This window comes from Rhinoraja longicauda, chromosome 17, assembly GCF_053455715.1.
Source record: "Rhinoraja longicauda isolate Sanriku21f chromosome 17, sRhiLon1.1, whole genome shotgun sequence".
NCBI classification, from domain to species: domain Eukaryota; kingdom Metazoa; phylum Chordata; class Chondrichthyes; order Rajiformes; family Arhynchobatidae; genus Rhinoraja; species Rhinoraja longicauda.
The window spans coordinates 28,920,864-28,938,871 of record NC_135969.1 but is presented as its reverse complement, the minus strand read 5'-3'; the positions used below and the strand labels follow the sequence as shown (position 1 = coordinate 28,938,871).

Genomic DNA, 18,008 nt, shown 5'->3' with positions numbered 1-18,008 from the left:
ATTACATTTTAAAGTATTTCAGAAAACCAACCTTTCCGATTTGTCTCAGAATTGGCTAATTATGTTGAAATATCTTCAAACTGCAATATTAAGTTTTTTAAAATTTCTCCCTCTGACTTGTTGAGTATTTTGAATTTTTTTAAATTACAGACCTGAAACATAAACTCAATTTCTCGTTCTGCAGATGCTATCTGATCTGCTGAGTATCTCCAGCATTAGCTTTTTAAATTTTTGTTCTTCAATATCTGCAGTATTTTTGCTTTAAGACTTTCTTTCCTGGTTTGCTAATAGACTGCACAGAGTTTCCATGAACTATTGTAACAAACTCCGTCATCTTATTCGTTAAGAATTATCTTCTGTTTGATATTGTGTTTTGCACGGAACTTGGTGAATTCTGCATTATCTGATCTATAGAATAGACATAAAAGATCCTTTGACACCACTGTGAATAACTAGCTCACTGGTTGAAAATGTTTTTGCCTGAAAGCTGCACTCGTTTGTAAAATGGGAAGTTAGCTTGCCACGGCAACGAAACAATGAAATTCTTACTTGCTGCAGCATTACAGATTAGTGCAGCTTCGCAGCTTAGTCAAATCAGTGGTGAAATAAGTATCAAGATGCAGAGAAATGCGGGAGGAAAGTGAGACCGAAGGAATGAGCTGTTAAAGGTTGGAAGGCTGGAGGGTTTAAAGGAATGAAGGGGTGACGATGCAAATGAAAAGAATGGTGATATAACAAAGATAGACACTAAATGCCTGGAGTAACTCAATGGGTTAGGCAGCATCTTTGGAGAAAATGGTTAGGTAATGCCTCGGGCTGAAACCTTTCTTCAGATAGATTGATGGGGGGGGGGGGGGGGGGAGGACTGGAAGCAAGAAAAGGACCAGGACAAATCAGGGCCAGCAACAGATGACCTCAGGCAGGGTGGTTCCCTGATAGGCCAATTGTTGACTAAGGACAATGCAATACATAGGGTAAGAAAATAACTGCATATGCTGGTACAAATTGAAGGTATTTATTCACAAAATGCTGGAGTAACTCAGAGGTCAGGCAGCATCTCAGGAGAGAAGGAATGGGCGACATTTCGGGTCGAGACCCTTCTTCAGTCTGAAGAAGGGTCTCGACCCGAAACGTCGCCCATTCTTTCTCTCCTGAGATGCTGCCTGACCTGCTGAGTTACTCCAGCATTTTGTGAATGCAATACATAGGGATACATAGTTGAGAATCGTGATAAAACAATCTAGATTTTAAAATAATTCATCCTGAGTGAATAATTAAGTGGAATTACTGGTGAAAGGTGTGGTGAATGCAAGTAATCTGAAATAAGATGCTGGAAATGCAGTTATTGTTGAACTTTGTGTTGAGTCAGGAAGGGGCGTAATGCTCCTGGTCAGAAGATGAGGTCCTGTTACTCGAGCTTGCGTTGTGCTTGGCGAGGATCGTGAAGGAGATCAAGGGCTGAATCAGGCATTCTGCAAATCATCCAGCCACTCCGCATTTGGTTTCCTCAATTTACTGGGGAGCAACAGCATGACCGGCAAATGCAGTGCACTAGATTGGAAAGAGAGCAAGTAAAACATTGCAACAAGTGGAGGTATTGGATGCACTGTATGAAGCTGAGAACAGAGTGGAATTTTACAATGAGGATGAAACAGCACCAATAGCATTGTCTCTTTATTGCAAATGGAGGGAATTGGATTGAAATGTCAACGCCACATCCCGTAAAGAGGAAGCATTACCCAGAGCCACATGGATTCCAATGCTCTCTGCATGTTATTTGCAGATAATGAAATTGTTAAAGATATTAAATAAATGAGTAATTTTTAAATTGGCATTCACTGGACCTTCATATTGACTGAAATAGAAAGGTGAACCTTCAGTCATAATTGGTTAAAGAGCCACTTCTCTTAAAGAAGTTCATAAATGTTTAATGTAAGTACATCATACTGAATAATAAATTGATACCAGCCGCATTTTACAAGTTCTGAAAGCTCAGGAATTGGATAATCCAGTGATTTAAATTTGATGAACTTGGGATTAGAAGGGCATTAGACCGTATATCTGGGACTTGTCAATTTTTTTCGAATGACCTTGCCCCTTGAAATGTACAAGTGAATCACAGGATTCTCGCATGTTGCATTTTCAAAGCATTGTCACTGAGTAGAACATTTCTGGTAACTTTGAAATGATCATTTTTAACATTTACAGCAATCAATTAACTAGAAGCCATTCCCTGAAGATTAATTGTAAGAGGCAACAGTTAGAAAACAGGTAAAACTACAGATGCTGGAATCTGAAACAAAAACAGAAATAGCTTGCACACCAATGGTATGAACATAGAATTCTCCAATTTTAGGTAACTAACCAACAAACACTCCCCACCTCTGTTTTCTCCACCTCTCTTATCTGTGCCCCATCTGGATGCTCACCCATTTCTCCCCTTATTCTGCCCACTTCCCCCTTCACCTGTCTCCTTCCACCTATATCTTTTCCTCTGCTTTGACCTTTCATAACTCTTCTCTTATCTCCTTATCTCACTGCCTTTTTTCTTTTCAACTCTGGCCTATCTTCGACCATCTGCCAATCATAACCCCTTCACCTGTATCCATCTATCACTTGACTAAAGATAGACACTAAATGCTGGAGTAACTCAGTGGGACAGGCAGCATCTCTGGAGAGAAAGAATGGGTGACCTCAGTCTGAAGAAGAGTTTCGACCCGAAACATCGGCCATTCCTTTTCTCCAGAGATGCTGCCTGATCCGCTGAGTTACTCCAGCCTTTGGTGTCTATCTTCGGTATGAACCAGCATCTGCAGTTCCTTCCTACACATATCTCTTGCCTGACTTTGTTCTGCCCCCACCTCTCTTCCAGCTCTCTCACCGCCTACTACAACCTGTCTGAAGAAGGGTCCCGACCCAAACCTGACTATGTATGTCCTCCAACGTTGCTGCCCGATCTGCTGAGTTCCCTCAGTACTTTGTGTCTACATCGAACCCAGGTGCTATGATTAGCCCCAAGGCTTGTAAATTCGGGCTCATTTAGGGGCTAGTGATCTTTGCCTTTCATTGAGGTGCTCCGTGCAGACATGCAACAGCCTTTGTCAATGATACCTGAAGGTGAAAGTGCAGTAAATAAAACTTATGGTAGCAGAGTCTGTTGCTTAAATGTCAATCCCCAATGTGCTTTTAATCCAGTTATCCAGTTTATTACTCCTTTTTTAAACTGTTAGTTGGAAACGAGGGCTCTAGTTTCCTCAATGCTGTTCCCATTTTCATTAGTAGAGCAGACACGAGTGCCATGTAATTTGATGGCTTCGCCATGATCACAGATGACACTGGGTGAACTGACAGCGGGGGTGGATGCTATTTTGATAAAACATGCAGAACATCGTATCTATACATGATTCACATACAAAAAAAAGCAGGCGTGATATGTTACAATTTTCAGGCAACAAGATAAAATCAAGCAAGGAGGGTCAAAAAAACAATTTCCGAAAGATGTTTGTTAGCAAAGACCTTAATAGTTGACAGATTTCGGCTATGTTTTTCTATTTTCAATAAAATAAGTCATCAGTTTGAATTTGTAACAAAGTAGGGAAAGGAAAGAGAAGTTAGTAAACATTTCTTTCTAGAAATTCTAGAAAGATTCTAACTTGATTTGCCAGGTGAGGCATAATTAGATATTGTTTGCCCAATCTAGGAGAAACTAAATTGTTATAAAAAAGTAGCTTAGAAGTAAATGTTATCAGACGGAGATGGGGTGACAAAGGCAGAGAGGATGCGAGGCAAGTTGCAAAGGTTTCGAACATTTGTGCGAGCATATGAAGGCTGATAAGTATTTTTTTTAAATGTGTATAAGCCTACCACAGAGATTTTACATAGTGGCAATATTTTACGTAGTGGTAGGTGCCTGGAACAAACTGCCAGGGTCAAAGCAGATATATTTACATTTAAGAGGCATTTTAAACGTAAAGCCTCTTACATTTAAAGGCACATGAACATGAATTGTGGGATATAGACCACGTGCAAGCTGATATGTAGTTTAAATTGGCATCACGGTTGGTTGGACATCATGGGCTGAAGGGCCTGTTCCTGTGTTGTGGTATTCTATTTTCTAGTTTGCTTCATGACTTTCCATTGAACTGAAACTCTTGTCATTGTTCACGTGCCATGAGAGTGGCAACAGTAAACATCTGTCTACATGACTTGAAACATAGGAGTCATTTTTCACTTGGGGTGCAATTGACAAATCCACTGAGAATTGTGATCACAGTTTTCCCCAGACTTGTTTGCATATGGCCATAATCTTCTCTGAGCTTGGGTAACTTTGGCTTAAAAAAAAATCAAGAAAAAATAAAATAGTACTGGTTAATTAACGGACCTATTTAAAAATATATAAGCATTTTACCCTGTTAATTTACCACTTGTGAACAATTTACACTTTAAAATAATGAAATCAGCTTAAAATATATCTATGTATATTTTATAATAATATTGGTAGCCAGTTTCATATTATATTTCAAAAAATAAATAAATCATAAAATATATCTGATAATTGAGTTATTTAGAAGCTTAGAAACTCAGTGGTGATGAAGGCACCCCATTATACAAAAGGGTTCTGCTTTGAGAACAATATTTCCACATCAAGCACAAACGATTGCGGACTTGCACTAAATACAACTGCATTTTTAAAACATCACAACTTTTTGAGCCAATTCTATTGATGTTAGGAATTAGACATGGTTAAGGAACCAGAGTATTGGTATTTGGTTGCCTAACAGTCTAAAGGTGATTGTGAAGTGATTCTTTGAACGTATTAAAACATATATATAACCCCGTATTTACCATGCCATCAGGCCATTAAACACACCAACCTCCAATAAGCTCTGAACTACATGGAGTTGGGGGCATTGGTTTACAGAATACTATGTTTACATAATCTGGTTTGCTACTGCAAGTAAGAATTTCATTGTTCTGGCTGGGACTTATGACAGTAAAACACTTTTGATCTCTCGAATAATGGTTGGTGTTTTTGCCAGTATTCTCGTGGGCATAATGATGGTAGTGACTGGTAAGAGTGGAGGTTTACGATGGGAGATTGAGAGGAATAATGGCAGGAATCTGCTCGGAGTAATGGTGAATGTTTTTGATCAGCATCGAGTAGGAATAATGGCTAGAGTCTGGTCAGAAGGAAGAAGCCGTATTAACATTTAAACTCAGTGACGTTTTGAGAGAACTGGAAAAGTATGAAAAAAAGCATGTTTTAATTTGCAGAAAAGTGGCAATGATGGAGAGAACAGGATAGAGACAAAAATAGACACAAAAAGCTGGAGTAACTCAGTGGGTCAGAACAGCAGCATCTCTGGAGAAGTGGAATAAGTGATGTTTTGGGTCAAGACTCTTCCTCAGAATGCTTCAGATTGATGGCCTTGGTTTAAATTGACCAGGTCTGAAACAAATTGGAAAGGCTGATTGTAGAAACAAGGAACTGCACTTGCTAGTTAATGTACCAAAGGACACAATGTATTGGAATAACAGCAGCTCAAGCAGCATCGCTGGAATACATTGATAGGTGATGTTTTGGTTCAAGACCCTTCTTCAGACTATTTGTGGGGGGGGGGAAGAGAAGAATGCTGGAAGAGGGGGGAGGCAGGACAAGTGTGGCAGGTAATAGGTGGACACAGGCAAGGGGGGTATTGATGGGCAGGAACAGAGGTGTGAGGTTGGAACAGAGGTGTGAGCTGGCATTGGATAGTTGTGATCATCTGAAATTGTTGAATTTGGCACTGTATTCTGATCGGTGCAACTTGCTGAGACAGACGATGCCTTGACAATGCCTTGATCTTACTTGGAGCAACATAGGAATGTCTTCGGCCTTCTGCACTGTTCCAAGCACTATCTGCCACTTCTCAGGCAGGGGTCAAGAATCTGATGGAACGCCCTCCACTCAGAGGAGAGAAGCTTTAACAATTCTCAAGAGTTCAACATCATCCAGGTTTACAAAATCCACTCGATCAACACCGCACTTATTGGTTTCAGCCTCTTGGTTCCTCCTGGTTATAATGTGTATTGTTCTGCAGGAGATCTTGCAACATCTCCAAATTCAAAATACTGGGAAGAAAGGAGGATAAGGGTAAGAAGCACATGGGCACATCTTCACCATTTGGAATTCCATACCCAATAGCATGGTAGAACTATCTACATCACATAGATTGCAGCAAGATGAGGTGGCTTACTGCCACCTTGGGGTAGCCATGGCAAGCCATTTAATTCTTGCCTTGTCTTGGTTGCCTGAAACCTAAGGATGACTATCTGGAAAGAAGACATGTTGGACTGTGAATGATATAGCTGGGTGCTGCATGGTATATTTCATTATCTCTCATCATGTGCTTCATCAGACCAAATGATCTGATCTCAAACTTGAATTTTCTTTTCTGTACTGGCTAAGTCTCCAACAGCATATCAATGCTGATGACTTTGTGAAGTTAATGTCACATTGTACACTCTATTTACACCATGAATATAAGCATGCTCTAACTAAATTAATGATAAAGTGTTTTAAGTCGCTGCTCAATCTATTAGCGATTTATTATTTGATGCTTTATGAGAAATTAATTAAAGAGAAATGAATAGCCTATAAACACATTAGTTTAATGAGTAATCCTTTTAGAAATGAATTAAGTTAATTCATTAAGCAAACAGTGAACAGCCACATTGATTATTCAGAGGCAGAAGGCATCATCCTTTTAAAAAAGTTAACTCATTCCAACTCCAAAAATTGCATTAAAACTATTTGGGATAATAAGTCATTAGCTGCGCTCTACTTTAATTTCTTGATCATTTATGTATTAACTTACAAATGTAAAATTATACCCAAGATAACCAATTTATTTCATGTATTTAATCCTTGAGTTACAATAATTTATAACTTCAAAGTAAAAAACAACATTTATTGCAGCCAATTTCTTAACTGTGTAACCATGTGAGATTTCAAAAATTGTAAATTCTGATAAAACTTTACACCTAGAGATGTTGAACGATAACTTTTTTATTGACTGAACCGTAACACGATTTGAATTTTATATTATTATTAACCAGAACCAGGGGCCACAGTTTAAGAATAAGGGGTAGGCCATTTAGAATGAAGATGAGGAAAAACTTTTTCACTCAGAGAGTTGTAAATCTGTGGAATTCTCTGCCTCAGAAGGCAGTGGAGGCCAATTCTCTGGATGCTTTCAAGAGAGAGTTAGATAGAGCTCTATGATAGCGGAGTCAGGGGATATGGGGAGAGGGCAGGAACGGGGTACTGATTGTGGATGATCAGCCATGATCACATTGAATGGCGGTGCTGGCTCAAAGGGCCAAATGGCCTACTCCTGCACCCATTGTCTATTGTATATAACATCTTATGGGCTTATTGTGGGGTTTTTCAGTTTTTTTCATTGCTAATATGTTTTTATATTAAGTGTATGTTATTGCAAGAAATTGTTGATGGAATCATGATAGTCACTTGTTTTGCGGTAGATTATTTTTTCTGAGATGAGAGCGTTGAATGGTTCCAACGAGTGCTGAAAAGCATCCACTGAAGTTCTGCCAATTGGATCTGGGAGCAACAAGTTAATGACTGATATCTATTCCCTGCGTGCTTTAATGAATGGAATTGCCAGGATAAAATTAAGGGGCAAAGTTAAATGGAAGCTTAAGTAACGCAGGTTCCAAACTTCTTGAATTTTCCCCTGCTTAACATGGCCCATTCTTTACAATTGAACAATTTATTTTCTACAACAATCACTTCAGGAATGTAATTCCATGATATAAGAAAAAGCAAGCAAACCTTTCTAAATATCTGACATGCAGCAAAGGATTGTGTTTAGAGTTTAGCGATATAGCCTGGAAACGGGTCCACACCGATCATTGATCTGAATCAATGGGTCTGAATCTGAATCTGATTTGATCTGAATTGATCTGAATCTGATGGGTCTGAAGAAGGTTCTCGACCCGAAACGTCACCCATTCCTTCTCTCCTGAGATGCTGCCTGACTTGCTGAGTTACTGCAGCATTTTGTGAATAAATACCTTCGAATTGATCACCTGTATATGAGTTCCAAATGTTCCCACTTTTGCATTCCACGCATTCGCGGTAATTTACAGAAGCCAAATAAACCTACAAACCTGCACGTCTTTGGAATGTGGGAGGGAACCGGAGCACCTGGGGAAAATGCAAAATACTCCATCCAGATATTACCAATAGTCAGGATCAAACCCGGGTTTCTAGTGCTGGAGGCAACAACTCTACTGCTGTGCCACCGTTCCGCCCCATGGATAGATAAGTCAAATTTGTGCATATCCCATAGATGTACTTTGGCATTTTTTGCAAGAAAATAATTGTGGTCATTGAAGAAGGTGAAATGGCCAAGCACCTTAGACAGTCTCTAAGGACTAAGGATGACTCCTTCTGCTCTGATTGTGTGTTCCTGGCGACTGATGAAGCCAGTGTACAAATTGCAGATTTGTCCACAAGGTGCCTGACAGGGTAGGCAGGTGGTGAAGTGCTGCACCATCTGCAGTATGCTGCTTATGCTCCCAGTGCACTGATTCAAAGTTCTCAGTGCCACTCTAAATGCTCATTCTCCACTTTGAGCAGTCTGGGCTCAGGATTGCCGAGAGTCAGTGGGATGGTGCTTTTCAATGATGCTTGGAGCACATGCTTGAATCCTTCCTCTGCACCTGGTACCTCTTCCCAAGCCACAGCTTGGATCAGAGCATCTGTTTCCTGGACCTGGTGCTGGGCATGCAAACTATGTTGTCTGCCCCTCAGCACACGTTGAACCTAATTAGAGCCTCGACATTAGGCATGATGGCCTGGAATCGGACACTGACATTGATTCACTTATCTGCTTTGTGGATATCTGCCAGTGCCTCTGATACTTGCCAATGTTATTTTGTGATTTATCTGGTAAACAGTATCGTCTGCATTGAGGTTTTGAGCTATGCTCTCTCTGCATGAGTAATCTTTTTAAAATCCTCATAAAATCCCCATAAGATGATGGTGATCTAATACCTATGATGGTGTTCTTTTCACAGTCCAGCCAGAACCATCTGGATTCTAAAGCATTATTGCATTAGCTCCTGCATTAAAAATCACTTAAAATTATCTATTATACCCAGCATAAATATACACCTGAAGCTTCCTATGTCTCTCTGTTAGATTATACAGCACAGTGCGAGTAAATCACGATGCCTTACAACGGAGAAAGTGGCCATTCAATCCATTAAGTTTATGCTTGCACGAAGAATAGTCCCATCAATTGCATTTCCCTGTTCATTTCCCTGTAACTTATTTTCTATCAGATGCCCAATAACTAACTCCCTTCTAATACTCCTACCACCCACCTGCACAGGGGGTAACAGAGTTGCCAATTAATTTACCTACTAGTATGGCTATGAGAAGTAGAAGCATTAGAGGAAACCTGTGCATTCATTGAGAGAGCATGTAAACTTCACACAGACAAGATGGTAGATCATGATCCAACCTGAGTCACTGGAGTTGTGAGACAGCATCATTACCTTTGTGCCATTCCTAGTAGAGTGGGACTAGGTTAGATAGTGCATCTTGGCTGGCATGGATCAGATGGACTGAAGGGCCTATTTCTGTGCTCTACGGCTCTGACTATATGACTCTAAATGCCGAAGTGGTTGCGGAGAGCCTGAGCGATTGAAGATCAATGGGTCAAATACATGACCATAAACGAGATGCTGAAGTTCCTGGGACTGACTTCGTATCAGATTTATTGCAGCTGCAAGCAGAGCCGTCTTTACAGCATTATGGGCCCCGGGCAAAGCAGTGTACTGGGGCTCCTACGACAACTACTCACAGGAATAAAAATGTAAATGGTCGATAAAATTAAACATATACCACCACCAACCCCCACCCTTGCTGTCCCCCTCCCCAGTCCCACTCTGCCTCCTCCCACCCCCACTCTCTCTTCCTCCCACCCTCCCCGTCGCCCCCACCGTTACTCTCCCCCACCCCCCTTTCCCTACCAGCACCCCCCCCCCCCCGTCGTGCCGGCGAAAAGCACTTACCGAAAAGCACTTAGCGATGGACTTAGGGTGCTACATTGTTGCGAAAAGCACTTACAGATCGCTGTGAGAAGCACTTAGGGATGGAAAATGTTGCGAAAAAAGCACTTATTGAACCTACATTTTTAAAGTAGTATTTATTTATTGCAAGTCACTTAACATACACAGATCAGCATGGGGCCCCTATGCTCGTGGGGCCCCGGGCAAGTGCCCATCAGGCCCATGCGTTAAGACGGCCCTGGCTGCAAGTAGGTTTGCAAGGTCACGGGTAAATGCAGTCTAGAATGACGATGGCCCAATCAAAGTTGAATACCTTGATCCTCCACATGGAGACCACCAAGTCTAAGGTGAACTTCAGCAGCTCAAGGGTCCACAGTATTTGAAATCTGCTTTGCCCTGGATCAGGGAACTTGAACATTGCAAGCCAGCGTTCAGCAAATCAGTAGGAAGGAAGGGCAAATGCTGGTTTACACCGAAGATAGACTCAAAATGCTGGGTCAGGCAGCATCTCTGGAGAAAAGGAATATGTGATGTTTTGGGTTCTGAAGAAGGGTCTCGACCTGAAATATCACCTCTTCCTTTTCATCAGAGATGCTGCCTGACCCATTAAGTTACTCCAGCATTTTATGTCTATCTGCAGCAAATCAGTGGCAAGAGTAAAACTCCAACAAGCACTTTGAATAAAATAATTTGGCATAGATATTGCACCTAACATGACCTACGCTCAGAGCTTGAGTAATGGAGGCATTTGCCTTGAGTCAAATCCATGGCAGTCATGAGGAGATGCTCATTACTGTAAGTGCAGGAGTTCAACACTGCCCATGATGTTGCTTTGCTTTGGCCCATGACAATTAATGCAATTTGTGTGTGCTGTTAGTTTGTGTGCTGTTTGTTAAATCAAAAGCCTGAAGGGCCAATGGATGTAGGCTGATGATTTAATGTCCATATGCAGCAGGGTATTTGATGCACATCTCCCCTCAATAAGAAAATAATTTGAGTTTTGCTGAAGCGAGGACATTTTATTATGCTTTTTACTTGATTTATGATCAACTATGACAGGTATGGCTTTAAGGCATGTACTTTTAATTAATCCTGTCAAATCAATAATTACTATGCTAATTAATCCTGCCCACAAATAGGCTTAATTGCTCTGGTGCAAGGTGATAACCTTAGAGACCGTTCACTTGAAATATCCTGTCTCCAGTCAGAGCGAAGGGCTACTGAGCTTCTGACTTAAGGGCTAAGATATCTCATCACATACAGAAAATAAATTGTTAGAAATGTTTAAGCTTCAGTGGACAGATGCTGTGGTATCCCCTGGGTCTACTATGCCTACATGCAGGAATGCAGCCTCGCATGCGATATTGGCAGAAATCACCACATGATGTATAGTTGATTTTGCTATTGCAACATGTTATAGCAGATGAAACTGTAGGAGCAGACGTTTCCACACTAAGTGAAGGCCAGCACTCCTCTAAGTTAATGGGCCTTTCCTTACCTGAGCCACTGTTAAGGAGTCTAGCAGAGATGTCAGCCCTGGAATTCTTACAAAGGGTCCCTTTCAGTTTGATATCACATCTAAGACCAAGTACCATTTCCAATTTGATTACGTCCTACCATCCACCAGAGATGCCCACTGCCCATCTCCTGTTTGTCACTTGAAGTCAAAGTCACCCCATATCTGGTTCACTACTTAAATTACCATTGAGTTTGGTCCCTGCTGGGACAGTGGTTTAAAATCTTGGTGATATACCCTGTCCAATTAGAACACAGATTATGGTCAGAAGATCCTGTGGGTGAGAAAGTAATTCCACCAGAGCCCCACAAAAAGATGGCCCAGCGCAACTTCAAGAGGTTTTCAAGTTAAGGTGTTCTAGCCCTTTGGAATCGCAATGTCTTCAACAACAGAACAAGTGACTTGAATAATTGAAAGAGGACCTAACCTCTATTTTCCTGACACTGTTTCCTAACTCGCAAGGAACAACTAAACCAGGGAGCAATGTGAGTCAGAGGAATAGATAAAAATAACTGATCGTGTTCAATAGATAAAAATAACTGATCGTGTTCTTTTTTTAAGCAGAGAAGAAGGTGTGGAGATATTTAGTACCATGAAAGATATATAGGTAGAGGATAGCATCTGATAGGACAGTTTCCAGACCATAATATTCTCAGATCGTTTTGGCTCAAGATGATATCTGAGGCCAAACGAAAGGTCTGTAACAATTCTACTCCTGAACTAAGTGGCTACTAGCCATAATGGACCAACAGACATTGACTATTAGATCTATCACCTCCTATACTTCCAATATGTACTGAACTCTCCACCATGTTATGATGTATAACATCATATTCAATCATATTATACCTACACCATCAAATTGCTTAGTCATTAGTTACTGGAAATAATTTGGATAGGTATTTCCACAAATTATTAATCTTTAATCATAAATAGAGGTGAGCGCAGCGAACACTGGTCTATGTTATCCTTGCCTTGTATTGAATTCCAGCCAAAGATATCAGTGATCTATTTCCTTTCTCATTGAAATAATGTGATACCAGAGACATGTAGATCAATTGTATCCTGGAATAAGTCTTGTGAACGTTTCATTCTATGATAGAATATAGCCTTAATAAAACTCTAGATTGTGGTGGCAATAATAATAGGCTTGTGCTTAACAGTTTCATTGAACAGTCTATCAAGTCTTAATCATTTAAAAAAGATTCGTACACTAAAATGTCTGACTGAGGAATGCCCTGTAATTAACTTCTCGTGGACTAATGTTTTGATTTTGTTTTAAAGCCGATGAAAATGATCTCTTTAGAGTAAATTTTTTTGTGGTGATTAATCTTCACTGTTGAATTTCCACTTCCCCAGGAGAAGAAAGGATTGGATCACATTCGCAATACCAACAGGAAGGTAAAGTTCAGTTTGTGATCGACGCTGTATATGCTATGGCCCATGCACTGCAGAACATGCACAAAAACCTGTGCCCCGGCTACATTGGCATCTGCCCTGCGATGGACCCAGTTAGTGGAGAAGATCTCCTGCGGTACATCCGCAATATACATTTTAATGGTAAGTGTGTTGATTTTCCATTGCCGGAAAAAATGTGGAAAGGGCAACTTCATTTCCATTCTTCGTGTATTTGTTGCTATTCCATTACATTTGTGCATCACATAGGACAAAATCAATTGATCAATGTTTCAATCATTTTTATTCATCTAGTGCAGTGCTTCTTAAACTATTTCAGTGTCATTCACCCTTGAGTCTTTATCACAAAATTTCATTCACCCTCGACTAAATTTTCTTATGTTTCTTGGTAAATTTCGTCTTATTCTCCCTTTTGTATAATTTTATATATAATTTATTTTGTCACTAAGCAAAAAACATAAATCAGCTCATTTCTTATGTGTTTATTCTATTCAACTTTTTGAACATCCTAAAGATATGTAAAGAAAACTAGGAGTGCAAAAAAATAAGTTTAATTACCACTGGAGTTGGAAAATCATTCTATTAGTACGATAAAAAACCATTCCAACGTCTAAACACTGGGCCTCAGCCCCATCCTACCCTTTTGGGCTTTGATTACTTGGAAAAGTAATCTTTTCTTGGAAAACTAGCAAAAACACCATGGAGTATATGAGTTAATATATTAGTATCCAACTAATATATCTTTCTATAACTCTCCCCGACGAAAGCTCACAATACCACCAAATATCAACTTGCCATATTTGGTATACTTCTCTCCAGAAGCTGGTTCTTCCAAATCCAGATATATTGTAAAAGTTGTGCATGTGTACATGCATGCTCAAAACATCGTCACAACATTGTCTGTTGTTCTGAATATCCGGCGCCCTCCCATCCTCCCAACTAGGAGTGACAAAAAAATTAAGAATAGAAAGATTATCAGAATTTTTCTAGTTTACATAAAGTAAAGTTAGTAAACAACTGTCTTAAAACTTAGAATTAGATTCTAAGAAACAATGTTTTCTTATTGTGTATGTTTACCACAAATAAATGACAAACAATATACTTCTACACTTATCATCAATGACTAGGATGTTCCTGTACTCCTGTGACAAGCTTCTCAAACCGAGGTTCAATTTCCTTCTCCAAAGCAACCCACATTATCGAATCAACATACTGAAGTGAATTGCATTTTTTGGATTTCAGTTCTACCAAGGTCGAAAATCCTTGTTCATACAGGAAAGTTGTTGTCATCATTACTAGTGGTTGATGAGCCTTCAAGGCAATTGATTTGTATTCAGGGAAAGCAAGTAATCCAATTCAATAGTCTCCATAGTCGGTGTATATCTCAAAAGATGATTTTTGAGTGAGGTCATAATGAAGCTCCATCAACACTTCTGACATTTCCCCAAAATCTGTTCGCTTGATGTGGCTTGCGATAAAAGGATTAACTATCCACATCTGATTTTCCAAGTGCTGCAGATGCTTCTGAGGAAAATATGTTTCATAATTTTTAGACAGCAACTGCAGATGGTCGGAAATTCAGTGTTTTCTCCAGATCAATTTGCTTTTCTTCCCACTCACACTCTTTGAGGAAGCTTTCCAAATGTGGGAAATTGGAGAAATTGCATTTACGAATGTTAATGTGCCACATGGTGATCTTCATTTTCAAGGCTTCTATTTTCCCAAGGACATCGAAGATGTCACCTCCTTTACCTTGAAGTGACAAGTTGAGCCAATTCAAATGTTCAAAAATAGAAGTAATGTAGCATAATTTGGCCAGCCAAAAATCATTGTTAAAATGCATTGCTTTCATGTCGCCTTGCTCAGTAAAAATACTGACAGTTCATTCTTCAGGGACAGTACTCTTTCAAGGACTCTTCCACGTGACAACCATTGAACCTCAGAATGCAGGAGGAGAATCATGTGATCTGCAGACATATCCTTGCATTGCCCTGAAAACAGCTGACATTTTTTTGCTTGCAGGCGAATAGCATTTACAATTTTCACCACATCTTGCAACAATTCTTCCAGCTCATTTTTCCAGTCATTGCAACGTGTTCAGTTTCTTGGCAGCCAGTGCTTCCCGATGTAAACAACAAGGTAAAAAGGCGCAATTATGGGATTTTTCTTTGATGCAAGCAGTGGCTCCTTTATGATTCCCCATCATGGCTGCAGCACCGTCTGTAGTCACAGCAACATATTGGCTCCAAGATAATTTTTCATTTCCATCAAGCTTGGAGAAAATAAATCCAGCTGTAGTTTGCTCCCCAACTGGCAAGCAAAAAAGATAATGCCCGACAATTTTTCCCAAGCTATGATCCGGGAATCGACAATACACAATGAGTTGTGCATCGTTTTTAATGTCTGTAGTTTCATCAAAAATGGTGCTTCCATCCATTTCGCCATCAGCTGATGCTTCAGATCTTCAGCGATCATAGTAGATCGAAGTTTCATTGTTTCATTGGACAAAGGAATTTGCACTACTTTATCCACTGCTTGCTTTCCACCATGTAGATTGGCAATGATTTTCAAACACGGTTTGACAACTTTCTCAGCCTCTGTGTATGACTTTTTTTCTTTCATGAGCACATGTGCTATTTGAAGACAGGCAAGAAGAAGAGGGTTTTTAGTCGCAGTGTCATTTTTTACCAAGTCAAGTCAAGTCAAGTTTATTTGTCACATACATGATGTGCAGTGAAATGAAAGTGGCAATGCCTGCGGATTGTGCAAAAAAAAAAGAATTACAGTTACAGCATATAAATTAAAGTTAATACTGAGAAGACAAAATTTAGTCCCTGGAGTTATAAAAGTTAACAGTCCTAATGGCCTGTGGGAAGAAACTCCGTCTCATCCTCTCCGTTTTCACAGCGTGACAGCGGAGGCGCTTGCCTGACCGTAGCATCTGGAACAGTCAGTTGCTGGGGTGGCAGGGATTCCTCATAATCTTGCTTGCTCTCGGTCTACACATCGACTGGAAGAAATTCTGCTGCTTCCACAAATACTCACGAGCGTTTTTGAAAAACTGTATGGACTTGTTTTGATGATTGCTATGCTTTTTATTAAAGGAGTCCGTAATTTCGAAGGGGCCAGGCACTGGGTGCTATATTTTACACTGCAAAACATGCACTGAGTTGAGGGAGTAGGGCTTGTTAGTTCATCTTGGGAAAGGAAAAAGCCCTACTTGATGTTTTCTTCATCCCACTTTCTTTTCTTGAGTTTTGAGGAGAGGGTACTTTGGGCCTGGTATTTTCTCTTGAGATTAAGTTTTTCCATGCCCTTATCATTAACAGAGTCATCATTTGTAACATACGTAACTGGATTTTTAAGTTCGTTATCCTCAGTTTCCTTGTCACCCTTCACAAGTGACTTGTCTCCTGAACATACCTCCTCCCGAGTCCTGATCGTTTCCCTTTCTTTCAGAAATACAATACAATACAATATATCTTTATTGTCATTGTACCCAGGGGTACAACGAGATTGGGAATGCGCCTCCCATACGATGCAATAATTTAAGTAATTTCGACAACAGCAACCCAACAAAACGAAACAATTGTAACAGTTTTAGACAGGGTAAAGTGCAAGTTGATCTATGCGTTGTGGCCATCCGGCTCAGCAGGACCGGTTCATAGCAGCTATGGCCCTGGGGATGAAGCTGTTCCTGAGTCTGGAGGTGCGGGCGTAGAAGGCCCTGTATCGTCTGCCCGATGGAAGGAGTTCGAACAGACTGTTGCAGGGGTATGAAGAGTCTTTGTGGATGCTGGTGGCTTTTCTGAGGCATCGTGTGTTGTAGATGCCCTCCAAGTCTGGTAGCTGTGTTCCGATGGCCCTCTGAGCTCTATGGACTACCCGCTGTAGAGCTTTCCTTTCTGCCTACTTCTGAACTACTTCCTCCTGCACACTCTTCCTCTGGAGCTGATTTCTTTAGGTACTTCAACAAAGACATAGTGTCTTAATCTGCAAATCAAACTCGCAAAATACTGAAGTCGCTAGAATAGAAAATGCAGATTATCACTACAAGAAAATGGCACAATCTAACTTTAGATTGCCTAAAAACGGGGCTCAAATCTTCTTAATATAGCGAGAATTCATGTTCCTTGATGCAAATACGTGCTGGTAGATTGTATAGTAAATATATATAGAATTCTAGCTCTAGCAGAAAAGTAGCTAAATTGGAAACACAAAGTAAAGTTACAGTTCAACAGTTCCCTATGGCGATCCTCCAGTGTTGCCATTTATAAATTTATGATCCCACTAGCTCGTCTGGTCTTCCCTAAAAGGTTATATTACAGTAAATTCGGGTAATATCCTGCTACTTTGAAATTAGAAAACCATAGGTAGAGAGGAAAAAAGTCAAATTTCCAGCTCCACTGCCATTAAAACCAATAAGAGCTTACTAACCACTTTAACGGCAATGCCTTTTTTGTATGAAAAGAAATATATAAATATCTGAATAAATTAAGTCATTCACCCTTCATTCACCCCTCTAGTTTCATTCACCCCCAAAATAATTTCCTTCACCCTTGGGTGAACCATTCACCAGTTTACGAAGCACTGATCTAATGAGTAACAATACCACAGTAAATGCCATTTCAGTCTTGGTCACCTCTCGTATGTCTTAAAACAGTAGACATTGCGAAGTGGTTGGATAAGTTTTCACTAAACGTTATTCCCATTATCATGTGGCTGTACATTGTGGATGGCTCGATTGTAATCATTGTCTTTCTTCTGACTGGTTAGGGCATAACAAAAGCTTTTCACTGTCCTCGCTCGGTACATGTGACAATAAACTAAACTCAAACTCAAGTGGAAGATTTTGTTACCTGATGCGCTGCTTCTCTTTCTTATGTTCTTCTGACACATATTATGCACTGGATAACTGTGAATAGTAAATACAGTTAGGGCAAATCTGGACTTTGGATCTGAGATGATGTTAAAAATAGGAGACCAATATCCG

At 40.1% G+C, this 18,008-nt stretch overlaps 1 protein-coding gene across 6 annotated transcripts in view; it reads left to right on the top strand.

Annotated features, from left to right (window-relative positions):
* Window positions 1–18,008, top strand: part of LOC144601908 (metabotropic glutamate receptor 7-like) — a 489,446-nt gene that overhangs the window by 289,891 nt on the left and 181,547 nt on the right. For all 6 annotated transcript variants that reach the window (XM_078414451.1, XM_078414452.1, XM_078414455.1 and 3 more), the window contains one exon: window positions 12,959–13,159. In XM_078414451.1, coding sequence (XP_078270577.1) covers window positions 12,959–13,159 — 201 coding nt within the window. The remainder of the gene's footprint in view (window positions 1–12,958; window positions 13,160–18,008) is intronic.